This window comes from Mixophyes fleayi, chromosome 4 (assembly GCF_038048845.1).
Source record: "Mixophyes fleayi isolate aMixFle1 chromosome 4, aMixFle1.hap1, whole genome shotgun sequence".
NCBI lineage: Eukaryota > Metazoa > Chordata > Amphibia > Anura > Limnodynastidae > Mixophyes > Mixophyes fleayi.
In genome coordinates, this window is record NC_134405.1 from 153,346,029 (window position 1) to 153,362,654 (window position 16,626).

Below are 16,626 nucleotides of genomic sequence, written 5' to 3' on the forward strand. Positions count from 1 at the left end.
AGTAATACTGATCATTGTTAGCATGCCGCAATCCTAAAATTTGCCTTCACGGCCAAAAGGGTCAAAATACAAAATTGTAGTTGAAACTGTACCATTCCAAGCTTGTTTTTGCATAGAGAGTAGCAGGAAAATAACAAAAGGGGGAAAATACATAAAAAAAAAAAAAAAATTATCAGGTCCCAAAAATACAGAGACCTTAGTGAGAGAATGGAAGTGCTATCATTTTACTTTGTAGAGCAAACAGTACATCGTTATTAGCTTTATTTGAACAACCCCTTCGACATCAGATTATATAGGAAACAATCCTCTAAAAAAGTAGAGATGCTCAGGCTCAGTTCCTTGGAAAGCCGAACACACCCGAACTTAGGGGAGCCGAGGCGGCTCAGTAATTTCGCTCCGAAAATGAAGCAAATTGCAATTGTGACGTCGTCGAATCTCGCGAGTTTTGGAATCTATAAATACCGCCCTCCACAGCGATCTAGTGCCATTTGAGAGAGGGATACAGAAGGGGTAGCATAGAGTAGTTGGGCAGGCACAGTTAGAGAACGGAAAGAGGAGGGTGGTAGCAGTGTTTAACAAAGTAATCAGTGACATTCAGGAGAGCTACATAGCTCCAGTGTTAAATCTCATTGCAGAAAAATACAAATACTAGTGCTTACAGGGTTGATGTAATTCTGCAGTCCAATTCTACTGTGCTATATAGGTAACACAAAAAAAGGAGAGCTGCGTTGTCAAGAGTCATTGCTGAAATACAAATACTAGTCCTTGCAGGCTTTTCTTTATATAGGTAACAGAAAAAGTGGAGTGCTTCATTGCTAAGAGTGATTGCCGAAATAGAAATTATAGGGCTGGCTAGCTTGGTCTAAATCTGCAGTTACATTTTACTGTACCATAGCTCACTCAGAAACAGGAGGGGTGACATTGTTGTTGTTACTCTCCAGTCCCAGTCATGATGATACTAATCCCTCTAACTCATGTGCTAAAGCCTATGTTCAAGTGCATAGTGGTTTTAAGTCTGGGAAACAAAAATGTAAATAAAAAGCTTGTACCTTTTTAAAGAAAAAAAAAACAAACCTCTCTAAAAAAGGTGAACGTTTACTGTAGAAAAACATAAAATTGCCAAGATACCATTCTACCCAAAATATTACCAGGCATACCAGCATTAGGTAGCTCCCTTCTCTTAGCTAGATTTCAGCATCTGCAATCTACACTGTCATCATATTCACCCTCATCATTGGGTACATCTTCCTCAAACAATACTAATTCATCCCCGCTGGAATCCACCATCATAGAAGTCTGTGTACTTTGATATAATTGCCGATAATGGCCTTCCTCATGGAATTTGTAATTCATTTTATGGCAGAGCTGTCACGATTTTTGGGCAATTCTTTTAGAGCAAAGCAAATGTCAAAATGTTCTGCTGACTCTACTGCATCACCACTGGGTGTCTTGGGAAAGCAAAGTTTTTTCCGAGAAGCAGTTGCCAGAGAAAGTAAAGGAGGAGACGTCATTACAAGATGTTGATAGCTCTTGGATCCTGGTGAAGCAAATTAAGTCCTAGATCTACAATTACAATATAGCGGATTTGCTTAGTTTAATTTCATCTTTCAATTTCTCAAGCTGCTTCTCAAAAAGTATAAATAAGGCAATCACTTGACTCAAGCTAACCGTGTCTGCACACTCTCTCTCACCAACCCAGTGGGCTGTCACAATCATATAATATTTAGTTTGCCCAGTTCCGCTTATCCCCATATCTGTGGTTAAGTGTACAGTGGGTAGAATGGCATTTTGTAGCCCAATAATTACATTTTTACGAACTTTCTGGTAGAGGTGAGGAATAGCTTTTCTAGTAAAATGGTGTGATGGAATTTGGTAATAGGGACAAACCTCAAGTAACTGTCTAAAACCAGCTGCATTAATAGTGGATATTGGACGCAGATCTAATACTAGCATAGTCCCCATGGCGCCTGTGATCCGCTTTGCGACTCGGTGACAGCTTTCTTACTTTCTTCCTCTTGCAAAGGATTGTTTAACAGTCAATTGTTTTAAACTACTAGTAGTATTCTTCTGGGTTAAAGATCGACCACTAGCAGCAGCGGGACTAACGCTCAATAATTCTTCAGAGGAATCATGGTTAGTGGAAGAGTCATCTAGCCTTGGCAACTTAGATGCAGGACTAATTCCCATCACTTGTGAGGATATTGATGATGAAGGTGTTGGGGGTATGGATAGCAGGTGCTGGGATCTAGCGGAGATAAGGAAGGTAGAAGATGCTGGACTGCTTGTTGTTATTTTTTTTTTATCATAAGTTTCTGATTTTCCCCACAGCTTTCCATGAACTCTTCAAATGCCGTAAGATGGATCAGGATCCTAGATGGTTAAGATCCCTACCTCTACTGAGTGTGGCTTTACAAACGCTACAAATGGCTAGACAACTGTTGTCAGGATTTGTGTAAAAATAACTACACATATAAGAGGTGGATTTTTGGTCTTATGCCCAGGCATGACTATGGCCTTTTTCTTATCACTGGCAAGAACTGCTGCAATCTTTGTTTGAAAGTGTATGAAAATAATATTGTGACCTGTGAGATGGTCAAAATTGACTGCAAATGACTTGAAATTAGTGTTAGTGGGTGCCAAAATCACTTCACATGGGTCATTGAGCATCTCTAGTAAAAGGTCACATTGCACAGCATGAGTAAGCTTCTGGTGAAACGTTTGTACTGGGAGTGACTACTTTGTATTGTGGATAACTTCTAGAACAATAGATAGAAAATATTTATACTAAAAGTGTACTGGTATTTTAAATTTAAACTAATTAACATTAAAGCCTCATTTTAAAATACAGTTATTAGAACACACCTACCATTTTAAGGATAAATCAGATCCATTGCATCTCCCTCTCACAGAAGCTTCTTTATTAAAAGACACAATAAAATGTGTCTGTTGATGTAGCTGTCCTGTGGGCTGGAGTAGCTAAAAACTTTAAACATTTTTTTTTAACTGACTCATTTGTTACAGAATGAAATCGTTATATGGAAAGAACAGATTGTTTCAGTGCTTTATGATCAAGGTATTACAGCTGTCTCAAGCCAACATTTGCTACATACAGGTTATAGCCAATTAAGAAAAGACACTGTTTTAGAATAAGAAGCCTGCTGTGGTTATTTGTGAGAAGACTTTAACAATTATGCTGTTTGCAAAATGTTTTGATATATAAATTAAGAGTTATTTGTTTAAAAATTATATACTCATATAGAGGACAACGCTCCTGTGAATGAAATGCTTTTTGGATCATATGTTTGCTATATACAATCTTTTATGCTCTTAATTTTTAACTTTATTGGTTGCATGGTTATTAACTTATTAAATTTAGATAAATTTTGTGTTGTCCGATTTTGTCTTCTGTACTGAAGCTAATATAAGAGTTAGAGCGCTGTATCTTCTATTAGAGTGTCAGAAAGAAATACAAACACAAAAAATGGTTGCTCTTACTTTAGGATCTTAGAGAATGACATAAATATATACTTAAATAAGTAGTACTATAGGAGCAGATTTCAAATATATCACAGCAAATATAACCAAACATGTCAATTTAAGCAATCATACTATTACTACCACTTATTAGTGTACTGTTCAACAGAAACTTTCAATCTTATTTGGAATGAATATGTACCATCCAGGCCTCATCCCCAACAACTCAGACAAACCATCTTACCTACATACCATCCAGTTCCCACCAATTAGGCTTCTACACTACCCAGGCCTCAGAAGAACCATGTGGTCCTCTGCACCATCCACGCTTCCACTATCCAGACCTCAACCTGCACCATCTTGGCCCCCACACATTTTAGGCCTCTGCACCAACTTTACACCATTATTACTGTTATCTAAGCATGGCTCCTGCAACTCAACGAATCTACTCTACAATTAATGATAATCTTCTACCTACTATAAGGTGCTTAAATGCTCCACTGCTATGTACTTTTACTTCACCAATTGCTCTGCGTCGTTCCACATCCCCAAATAAATTTTCCTTACTTGATCCTACTGTATTTATTTATCTGCCCTCTAGAGTGAAAGCTCTCACGGTCCTCTTTACCTTAAAGTCTCATGATTGTCTACTATACATCTACGTTATATGCTCCTTGACATGTTTGATGCTCAATTTTTTCTGTATTCCATGCGATTTGTTACGTTAATTGCAACCATGCATTTATTATTTTGCTCAATTGTAGCCATGTCCTTGTTTAACGTATGTCATATCTGTATGATGTCTGGAGCTACCAGTGCAAGCGCTTATGTCTCCTGGTACTGTGCCCTTCATTTAATGTAAAATGTGCCCCCACAAGCTGCAATTCTGCCATCAAATTAATGTGTTTATTTTTGCCTAATTACATGCAAGTTACAATAAGTGGTACAAAAGATACTACCCATCTGAACAAACATGTGATTGGAATTTCTAAATATCAATTGTGACATTGGGAAAAAATGATGACTGCATTGAACGGCAGATACCGAGTGACAAGGCCAAATGTGCTCCATAGGGTTCAGACTACCGAAACGCCATTATCTTTCATATCTGGCAACACACATAGGTCTCTGCATATATGAGCACCTTAACGTGCTATTTGTTTATGTGTCACAGAAAGTTTCTCAGGCTGACACTTAGTATGCTCATGCCAGTATGAGCATACTAATGCGCATAGTAACCCAGAATACAGCCAACTTCATGCAAACTTGTAAAAAATTGAAGTTAGAAGATATATATAGATCTAACATTGCGCACATGCCAAATATGCTTGGTTAGGTGTTGTCTTCTCAGATATCTATTACTTTGTAGTTGTTTATAGGCGACAAGCACTCCTTACAGCTAATAAAGGCAGTGCATGCATGCTTCATAAAAGGAGAACAATTTATAAACAGAGATCAATAAAGTGTAACAAACTAGCATTCAGAATATGATACAAAACACGAGTAAACAGAGGAAGAAATGACATGGTCAGGATTCAGTGAAATGGAAGACTCTCAGATGTCTCGATCAGGCCAAAGGAAAGAAGGAATTTGACTGTTAAAGTAAACATCTTGCCATTGGGCCCATTGGTATCTGCTCATGCACAGATGTAATCCAACAGCACAAACTTTCAAAGACTGGGTGCAACAAGGCCAGACACAATTTTCCAGAAGCTATTTTTATTGGTTCAATGATCAGAAATTATTATTCACAGTCTGTTAAAAGAGAAATGCAAACACACTCTAAACAAGACAATTCTTTATTATCATTGAGATTTGAGACTTTTTACATCGTGCGTTCAAGAGGCTAACAAGCATGGTAATGCTAATTTTGTAATAACAAACTTGTGACAAATCAATAATTTTAGAATTGTATACCCTTAATTGGAAAAGTGCTTGTTAATAATTGACTAAATAATCAGAATTCAATGGTGAAGAATTAGACATTGAAGGATATTTAGAAGAGAACTCACACAGCAATTTGTGTAGAAACAGAAACAAGTATCTCCACTTAATATTTATAGACTCACCCCCTGAACATTTTTCACTAGAGTGCTTTTTTTATGACTTCTACTTACCCACCTGCCAGTTATAGCATGGACAGTGATGTCCATATACAGCCCTGTCCCCAGCTACATAGCAACCACGGACCACATTCATATGGATCACCTGCTCCATCCACACAGTGCTATATGCAATGATGGCAATTAAGACCACTAATGTACGATCACATAAATAATAAAAAAAAAAAAAAAAAAAAAAACACATATTGAAAGGGGGAAAAACCTGAACAAATTGTTTAATAAATGCATCGAATTGCAGCTATGATCGCTGGAGTCGTGTCGTTTTCAGTGCCTGATAACATTGTGATCAGTGATGGAGTCAGCAAATGACAAGTAACAAAATCATTACAACACTATGTATAGTATGCTGACTATGACTAACAGTTGTGCAGAGATTTTTAACAGCATAAAAAAAAGTTTAACTTATATAAAAAAAAATACAATTTTTATAAAAATCCCAATATATATTGCACGGCTAATCTGAAATTAAACATGTAGAAAATTGAGTTTTCAAATAAAAAAAAAAAAGTTTTACGTAATCCTGAGGCTACATTACATGTATGCAGCAGCTTGTTCACTCCCCTCCTTAGAGCTCCTCTATGAATATGTATTCCCCACGGCTCTGTGGTTTGTTTCACATATCTGGCCTGTCAGTAGATGTTTAAAAGAGGCAAACATAGGTATTCTGTCAGTTATGTGGTAGTGTAGCTTTAAAGGGTACCACATTGGCCAGAACTGTACCTAGCACATCATTACCATAGGTTGACTAAAGATCCCTATAATAAAAGCTATAAATTTAGCGAACAGTGAAGAGAAAAAAAAAAAACAGTAGAAATGGTCAATACAGAATTTGAAAAATTTACAGTGTGCATACAAATAGTTTATTCATTGCTTGGAGAAAAAAATGTTTATAGTTCACTTGGTGTTGCAGAACGGTTTATCTTGCTTTATCTCTGTTAGCCATAGAACTCCTATTCCCATGTCAGTAGAGTCTTAGGGTGCATATTATGTAGATTTCATTTTCTAATTATTAGTACTACTTATTTTTTTTTATTTACTTTTTTTTTTTTTACTAACTTTCAACAAAACATATGCCCTAACACATAGCCATAAGCAATATCTTCCATTCGTGTATCAAATTATGTATAATAGATTGCAGGCCTCATTTAGTTAGGAGTAGAACCACACAGTAAAGTATAAAAAGCACGGTGGAACAAACAAGATTGTAGAATACAACTAAAGAAATTAGACTACAGACTTATTGGAAATAGCTTTCCAGTAAGTGCATTAACAAATGCTGACAATGACGTGTTTTTTTATGAAGTTGAACTAAATTGATTCCGGGGTTTTATCTTGTAAGGCGGTAAATGGACTGATATTTTTATTTAAAAACACATTGTTAGAATCACTGAAGTGTCACATATCATTTTTCAGATAAAACTAATAGAGTTCAAATTATGTTATTTCTATCATATTGTAGAGATTGTTATTTGCATTGCTATCTTCTAGTTTAACTTCATTAGATATATTTTCATCATTAGCGCCAGAACATTCCTATAGAAGAACCATGCTGAGCTTAGAGTAGGGGCGAATTATAGCATAACTCTAAATCAGTGTAGAAATAAAAACTACCCAGTATGCAAGTACTGCACGAAAAAATAAGTTTTAATAAAAATTGCATTTGCACCCCTTACATAGCAACTTTGTTTGTCCAAGTGCAAATTTGAACATTTTAACTACTTTAAATGTGGACCTATACTTCTTTCTCTAAAAGGCTGAAGAGAAGTATCCCTTATAGGTTCCAATGAAGAATACCTAAGAGATAAATAAAAATGTTTTTTTAGAACTGAAGCACGGTACAGATAATATGTATTGTTTTAAAGCAAACAAAACAATGTATTAATGTGCAGGATAGATAATATTTCATAAATACACAAATCAATTATTTCCATTAAACCACATCATTACACATAAGGTGACAAATGATAATACCAGTAACACTAGCTGACAATGCAGCACAATATGAAGTGGAGAATAACAGCCAGGTTGCATGAAAAGTTTTATGTATAAAGTGAAATGCATTGAGTAGGAACACTGATCATCCCATGCAATGAAAAACTGAAATGTTGGAGAAAACATGCAGAATAAAAAGCTCTTTTCAGATGTTGGCATAACAGCCATGCAAGTAAACAGAACTCAATAGAGTGCAAACGTAATCATTTTGGCAGCCTTCCCTCCAATTCCACCAACCCTATGCTTTATTTAAACAAACAGAAAAAAAAATAAACACACATGAATAGGCCATTAAAAAGTGGCTACACTAAGATCCTGATAAAAACAAAAAACGTTTATTTCACATTTAACTATAACACAGAATACAGCAATTGTATTGTTAAAACAAAGCCTCAAAATAATGCAATTTCTAAAAGGACACAAAACTTCACTTGTCTTCTGGATGTCATTATTCCAGCGCAGTGAACCAAGCAAGCTATATGACCATGCTGCTTTGTAAATAGACAGACACTTCACAGAAAGCACAAGACAATTACCAAGTAGAACAAGGAAAATTTGTTTTTGTGATAATACAGAGTGATGCAAAACAGTAACACCACACCACGACACACAGGACCATTAGTGGGATAAGTGCAGTTTGAAGAAAGTATTCTACCTTTGTTAAATTGCAAAGATATGGATCACCACCAACCTTCCCCCAGCCCTGAAAGAGAGGGATATTTACAGGACATTTTATGGGTAAGAATGCAGATTCAGATACCCTATATATGCACATACTGCAAGCACAATACAAAAATAGAACAATATCGATGCAGCGAAACCAAAGAAGACTGTATTTCAATGCCAAGCAAAGGCATCAAAGATCAAAAAAGGATCTCAATCTTTTTGTTTCTTTTTCATAGAAGGTTAAAAAAAAAAAAAAAAAAAAAAAAAAAGACCACTTACAACAAGCAAGACATAGCTGTAACATTTGGCACTGTATTATTTGTATTAAGGGGAGTAGTTTCAAACTAAAGTTACAGTATTACAATGAGCAAGCACTGAAGTGCAAACACAAAGATAACAATTTTGTTGTTGATGTTACAATAAAATCAAAACCATCCATTTCCAACCTCCCCCCCCCCCCTTCTCTCTCCACTAAGATATTAACTTATATACAAGCATGTATTGTTAGCATTTTTCCTAAGAATGTGTCAAAGGGGAAAATATGATTAAAATAAGAGTACTTTTTAAACCATCTGGTCATCATTTTTCCTACATGTGAAATAGTTTGGCATAGAAGGCTACATGTTACTTAATTGTATGTTTTTAGTATGGTCTACAAAATAACCACCACCGCCAGTGTTTGATACAATAAGAAGTGTATGAAAAGAAGATGTTAATTTTTAGAATGTTAATGATATTTATGCACAACATGCCATGATGGGCTAAAAATACTAAGTCAGGCAGCAGTCTTTCAGCAGTACCTTACAAACACTTCCTTTATGGAGAACCATGAAAAAAAAAAATTAAAACTGTCCAAACTTCCTCAAATATGTTACAGAGTACAGTTCTGCATTAGCCATTTTCACTAAGTGAACAACTTGTGTTTCTCACCCACTTTATCAATACTGGAAAATTGTTCTGCATTATTCTACAAATAAAAAACCATCAATGTTGTAAAAAACGGTTAATAGAAAAACAAAAAACTAATTTCTGGAATTTTTCAGAAGTACAGTTGAAATACTCTAACAAGCATTCAGGCATCTAAAGCTCCAGCACTATACTACCACCACAGAATACTTTCCTTATTAAAGACCAAGTTGAAATATTCACTTAACAAGTTCTGCAACATTACATTTTTAATACCACACAAAACTAGAAAAACAAAAATAGAATGGCCATTTCAAAAGCACATTAGATCATCTGGAACAGGTTGTTTTGTCGACATAATAAAAATAAAAACCACCAATAAAAGAGTGAATACGATTATCAACTGCAATTTAAAGCGAAGGCATATTACAAGAGGAAGACATGTTTAAGTTAAATGTAACAATGTCCATCATCACATACGGAAAGAAAGTACAGTGCATATTACCATGGCAACACCATAACAGACTTGAGTTTTTTTGTGTTTAACCACAATTTAGTACAAGCAATGGCTCAATGACTTGCTGATGTGACAGCTGCTGTCCTGACACCCTGCTCTCTGGAAGGGGAGAGGAGGGGGGGGGGGGGGTGATAACTACACTTCAGGACATGGGTACTTAGGGCAAATGATTACCCCATTCAGTACATAACTCCAGAAGTTCTGGGGCAGCCCCGCACCTCACACAGTTCCTCTGACACACCAGCCCTACAGAGAGCAGCCTGTCATCGCCCGGCTAACAATCACTTCCCCTCCGCTAACAATAACACGGTTCCCCGGCACTCACTCATGGCTGGTGCGGAGATCACGCCCGATCACCGGGCGCTCGCCTAATTTCCGTCTGCTCAGCTCCGTGGGGCTCCCGGGATACCGGGTACTCCAGTGCCCCAGCCGGACATCCCCGCGTATCCTAATGTCTTCCGGTCCGCCCGTCCTTCTGCTTGGGACCAACTTCCGCATCGCACGGAGTACACTGGCAACCCTTGCACGCCATAGGCCAGTCTAGCGAGCAGCTCCTCCTATTGGCTCTGGCACAAGGCAGTTGTGGAAGGAGGGGCGGTTCAGCTGCGATAACATGAGGGAAAGAGTACTGGGATATCACGCGTGATGTCATCAGGACGGCGACGTCATGGACGTGTTGGCTCATTCATGCCAATCATTGCTATTTATAGCAGTATGGGCTTAATCCTATTGTCCCTCAGGGAGTGTGGACATTAATCTCATAACAACAAATATGAAAGTAATGCCGCTTTAAATGGTTGGGTGTTATTAGTCTTTGCCTTCTCCTACTCTGTTCATTATTTAAGGTGTGGATTAGAATTGGGAAATAACAAAACATTACTCATCATAGCTATGCACTGAGATAATACGTTTGTTAATAGTAAGACCAAATATTGTATTTTTGTTACTTTTACTATAGTGGTGTTTAGTTGTATATAAGAAAATATATATATATTTTTAAATGTCACCCAGTTCATATTAACACTATTTGTGGATCGTTGTTATTTTTTCTGCTTCGTCGTAATGGAAATAAAGGTGGTTTTAAGTATTTCATTGGTTGTAGAAGATACTAGCCAACTTTTCATTCAGATTGAACTAATACTAGTCCTGCTTCTAACAGGGGCCCAGGCCTTGACCTCAACATTTTCTAATTAAATATTGACACCATCTGATTTGTAATTCTTACCCAACATTCCCCCCAACCAACAGAACTTATGCCAGGGACTACAACATAGCTGCAATGTTTTCTTGTTCCAGTGCTGATGAGCTGAAACATTTCATACTGAAACCACACTGTCGGCTTCTAATACAGCCACTGAGTGGGCAGAGCAGTGGTTTTCTCCTGTCAACATCAGTGTTAGAAAGTCAGTATGATTTAAACACCCATTTTTTTTGGCATTTTAATTTGTGTGCTCACAAATGGTAGGCATTACTGTGACAGGATGGACCGCCTATGCCACCCATTAAAAGGTCTAATTAACATGAGATTAACATGGTTCCTTTCTTCAGACATCTGCAGAATACACATTCCCAAAGGAAAGTTACAAAACCATAAACAAGTAATTTCACTACTCCAAGATACACAAAAGACTTCCTCAACAAAGGCTTAGTGTATCAGATATATAATGCATTTCCTCTAGCAAAGTTAAAACAAATGCCTTTCTTCTCCTGGTTCACAAATAAAGATATCTCCTTTACCAACATACACACAATATCAAAAATAAGTACATTTGCAATTATATAAATAAGCGCTATGCGCAATTTAATTTTAATAAATTTATATCATAAGTTATTTATAAGTGATCCAGATACAATTACACAGGCAACATCTTCAAGTGTTTAGTGCACCAAGAATGCATATATCTGCATCCGCTGCCAGCATGCACAGTTGAATGAGTTATATATAGCGTTCTATATGCTCTCAGGACTACCTCATGTCTTATTAGCTATAAATTACACACATATTATCTGAGACCACCTCACCACAAGGCAAAGATTGATATGGGTATGTGAAAACCATCATTACTTTGGTCTTGAACCTTGTTTGATGTGCCGAAAATATGTGGAATATATATTAGTTAAATGTATTATTATTATTATTATTAATTTTTATTTATAGGGCGCCACAAAGTATCCGTAGCGCCGTACAAGGACAAACAATGGCACAGTACAAGGTGAAACAGCACAGTACAAGTAACAGTAAGCACTATAACTCTGGGGGCTCAGGCACAGCATGAAAGAGAGGGAGGGAGGGGAAAAGTGAGTACAGGCAGGTAACTATGGCCCAAGAGGGTGGGCACAGATGACAGGTTGAGAGTCACTGAGGGGAGCGGAGAGAAGCGAGAGGAGACAGAGAGCAGAGGGACTGAGAGGAGGTGAGCTGAGTAGCTGGAGAGCGCAGTTAAAAGTGATGGAAACAGAAGGTAGGAGAGCCCTGCTCAAAGGAGCGAACAATCTAAAGGGAGGGGAAGACAGACAGACACATGGATGAGACGGAGAGACGGGAGGAAGGGGGAGAAGGGAAGAAGGGATGGGAAAGAGAGGTAGCCGACCGGTGGGAGTTTAGGCATGAGACTGGAAGGCGGGTTTTTAATGTTCGTTTGAAAGAGGACAGATTAGGGGAAGTTCTGATGGAGCGGGGAGCTTGTTCCAATGGAGGGGAGCGGCGCGGGAGAAGTCTTGGATACGTGCGTGAGAGGAGGTAATCAGAGGGGAAGAGAGGCGACGATCGTTGGACGATCGCAGTGAGCGGGAGGGAGTGTGAATAGAGGTAAGGTTAGAGATGTAGGGAGCAGTGGAGTTGGCGAGGGCCTTGTAAGTCAGAGTGAGGAGCTTGAAAAGGATTCTGTAGGGGAAGGGGAGCCAGTGAAGGGCTAGGTAGAGTGGGGATACAGAGGTGGAACGGCGAGAGAGGAAAATAAGCCTAGCAGCGGCGTTAAGTACAGATCTAAGGGGAGCGAGATGAGAGAGGGAGAGGCCGATAAGGAGAAGGTTGCAGTAGTCCAAGCGGGAGATAATCAGAGAGTGGACGAGAGATTTAGTGGCATCCTGGGAGAGGAAGGGCCGAATGCGGGCAATGTTGCGAAGCTGGAAACGGCAGGATTTGGCGAGAGAGTGAATGTGAGGGGCAGAGGAGAGAGAGGAGTCGAGGATGACACCTAGGCAGCGGAGTTGGGGAACAGGGGAGATAGATGAGTTGTCAACAGTGATGGAGAGGTCAGAGGGGAAGGAGGTACGAGAGGGAGGAAAGACAATGAGTTCAGTTTTAGCAAGATTGAGTTTAAGAAATCTAGAGGACATCCAGGAGGAGATGGCAGAGAGGCATGCGGATACCCTGGAAAGAAGGGAGGGAGAGAGATCAGGAGAGGAAAGGTAGAGTTGAGTGTCATCAGCATAAAGGTGGTACTTGAGGCCGAAGGAGCTGATGAGTGCACCCAGAGAAGAGGTGTATAGTGAGAATAGTAAGGGTCCAAGGACAGAGCCCTGAGGGACCCCGACTGGAAGGGAGGAAGAAGGGGAGAGAGAATCAGAGGTGGAAACAGAGAAGGAACGGTCGGCAAGGTAAGAGGTGAACCAGGAGAGGACGGTACCGGAGAGGCCAATGGACTGAAGGGTGTGAAGCAGGAGGGGGTGGTCAACGGTGTCAAAGGCCGCTGAGGGGTCGAGGAGAATCAGGAGGGAGTAGTGGCCCATGGCTTTAGCCAAGAGGAGATCGTTCGTAACTTGAGCCAGGGCAGTTTCAGTGGAATGGAGGGGGCGGAAGCCTGATTGGAGAGGGTCAAGGAGGGAGTGTTCAGAGAGGTAGGTGGAGAGACGGTTGCAGACAAGTCTCTCGAGTATTTTGGAGGCAAATGGGAGAAGGGAAATGGGGCGGTAATTAGAGAGTGTGGTGGGGTCAAGATTGGGTTTCTTGAGAATGGGTGAGAGGAGAGCATGTTTAAAGGCGGAGGGGAAGATGCCGGTGGAGAGGGACAGATTAAAGAGGTGGGAGCAGGTGGAGGTGGAAAGGGAGCGAAGAAGGTGAGAAAGGATGGGTCCTGGGGGCAGGTAGAAGGGGGGGAAGAAGAAATGAGAGAGTGGACTTCCTCACCCGAGGTGGGGCGGAAGGAGAGAAGGAGTTGGTGGCTGGGGGGAGAGTGGAGGGGGGAGGAAGGGCGAGAGGGGGGGTGGCGGAAGAGTGGGTGGAGGAGGAGATTTCAAGTCTGCTGGCCGCGATTTTAGAGGAGAAAAAGGAGGTGAAGTCAGTGGCAGATAAGGAGGAAGGGAGGGGGGGAGGTGGGGGAGACAGGAGAGTGTTAAAGGTAGCGAAGAGGCGGCGGGGGTTGGAGGACTGGGAGGAGATGAGGGATTTAAAGAAGGATTGCTTAGCGAGCGAGAGGGCAGAGCTGTAGGAGGAGAGGATAAACTTGAAGTGGAGGAAATCAGCCAGGGAGCGAGATTTTCTCCAGTGGCGTTCGGCAGTACGAGAGCATTTTTGGAGGAAACGGGTAAGTTTGGAGTGCCAGGGTTGGGGATTGGAGCAGCGAAGGTGGATGGGCTGGGCAGGGGCAACCGCATCAAGGGCGGAGGAGAGGGTTTGGTTATAGAGGGAGGCCGCCTGATTAGGGCAGGACAGGGTGGAAAGGGGAGAGAGGAGAGTTTCGAGAGAAGAGGATAGAATAGCAGGATCAAGGGTGTCGAGATCGCGCCTGGACCGGGTAGATTTGGGTGGGGGGAGGGGTGCAGGAGGAGAGAGAGAATGAGAGGAGATGGTGGTCCGAGAGTGGAAAGGGGGAGATAGAGAAGTTGGACAGACTGCAACGGTGGGAGAAGACAAGGTCAAGGGAGTGACCAAGGCAGTGGGTAGAAGAGGAGGTCCATTGGGAGAGGCCAAGGGAGGAATAAAGGGCAAGGAGTTTGACGGAAGCAGGGTCGGTGGGGTTGTCAATAGGGATATTGAAGTCGCCAAGGATAATGGAGGGGATGTCAGAGGAGAGGTGGTGTGGGAGCCAGGCAGCAAAGTTGTCAAGGAAAAGGGAGGAGGGCCCAGAGGGGCGGTATATGACAGAGAGGCGGAGATGGATTGGGTAGAAGAGACGGATAGAGTGGACTTCAAAAGAGGAGAAGGAGAGGGAGGGTTCAGGAGGAATGAGTCTGAAAGTACAGGTGGAGGATAGGAGAATGCCCACTCCTCCGCCTGGGCGGTCTCCAGGTCTGGCGGAGTGGGTGAAGGAGAGGCCGCCATAGGAGAGAGCGGCAGGGGAGGCAGTGTCGGAATCGGTGAGCCAGGTTTTGGTAATGGCAAGAAGGTTAAGAGAGTTAGATAAGAAGAGGTCATGGATAGAGGGGAGTTTGTTGCGGACGGATCTAGCATTCCAGAGGGCACAGGAGAAAGGGAGGGAGGGGAGATGGGGATAAGGTTGGCAAGGTTAGCGGTGCGCGGGGGAGTGCGAGGACAGGAGCGTGAAGTTGGGCGAGGTGAGAGTATGGGTATGGCAAGTGAACAGGGAGGCATGGTGAGGTAAGATGCAATCTGTGCACTATTTCAGGTGATTCAGGCTATGGGTGTTGCTCCTGGCTAATTACGCTTCTGTGGAATCCACAAATATAATGAGGCACATATGAACACTAGGGGGTAAATTTATCAAACTGCAGGTTTCAAAAAGTGGAGATATTGTCTATAACAACCAATCGGATTCTAGTTATCTTTTATTTAATACATTCTACAGAATGGCAGCTATAATCTTATTGGCTGTTATGGGCAACATCTATTTTTTCAAATTCGCAGCTTGATAAATTTACCCTAGGGGTGTTATAGAACATAACATTAACACTACATTCAAGTACCTTGATAATCCTGGTGGCATGCTTTTTTATACACCTAACACGCACCGGACCCACCATTCACTCAGGTTTCAGATGCTGGCAGCCACCATCTTTGATCTGGGTCTGCACAGTCCTTTTATGATATCCTTTGGTTAGTGCCCTCTAATGGCCAGGATATATAAAGCACCTGTGTTCATTTCATTCATTAATAGTCAGATCTTTGAGTCTTTTCTACCTATTTCAGAGTTTCCCTGGCTCCTGTTATCCAATCTTCTGCTTCCAAGCTTGCTTGGACCTCCGTGTATACCTGCCACATACTATTACACCCTTGCTGATCCAGTCTCCTGCTTCCAAGCTTACATGTACCTCCGTGTGTACCTGCTGCAGACTATTACACCCTTGCTTATCCAGCCTTTTGCTTCCAAGCTTACCTGGACCTCTGTGTATACCTGCTGCAGACCTTATCATAATTCCTGATCCAGTGTCCTTCTTCTAAGCTTACCTGGGCCTCCATTTACTCCTGTCTGCAGACCGTTACACCTCTGCTGTTCCAGTCTCCTTGCTTCTTGGCATACCGAGACCTCCGTGTACTCCTGTCTGCAGACCGTTACACCTCTGCTGTTCCAGTCTCCTTGCTTCCAAGCATACCTGGACTTTCCTTGTATTCCAGCCCATTATCTCATCTGTATCCTCTTCCATCCTGCACTCTCCACTGAGTGGGTGCCTACTTGGAGAGCTGGGTGCCTACTTGGAGAGCCGTGACCTGTGTAACAGAAGTCACAAAGCCCATAGCTCCTTGCAGAGGACAATGATGAATACCTTCTGTTCCATTAGACTCAGCTTTTCCTTGTAGATGGCACTAAACCTAGCAGGCACTGAGGTTCCTACAGAATCCTGATTGTGAAAACATCTGCAAAGGTGGCTGACATAGTGGTGGCTTGCCTTCTACTTCACAATCTGGCTTTACAACAAAATAGGCCCTTGCCTATCGCAGTAGACAGCAAGGTAGCAGGGTTGATTATACAATACAATCAATGATATGGAGAAAGGGGGTAGGGATGAAGGTAAGGCAGAGAATCAATGAAAAGTTCATGTAAGTGTTTT

At 41.1% G+C, this 16,626-nt stretch overlaps 1 protein-coding gene across 1 annotated transcript in view; it reads right to left on the reverse strand.

Annotated features, from left to right (window-relative positions):
* USP6NL (USP6 N-terminal like) overlaps window positions 1-10,278 on the reverse strand; it is a 166,264-nt gene extending 155,986 nt beyond the window's left edge. Inside the window, exon 1 of the mRNA XM_075208632.1 lies at window positions 10,004-10,278. Coding sequence (XP_075064733.1) covers window positions 10,004-10,007 — 4 coding nt within the window. The 5' untranslated portion in view covers window positions 10,008-10,278. The remainder of the gene's footprint in view (window positions 1-10,003) is intronic.
* Window positions 10,279-16,626: the final 6,348 nt, after the last annotated feature.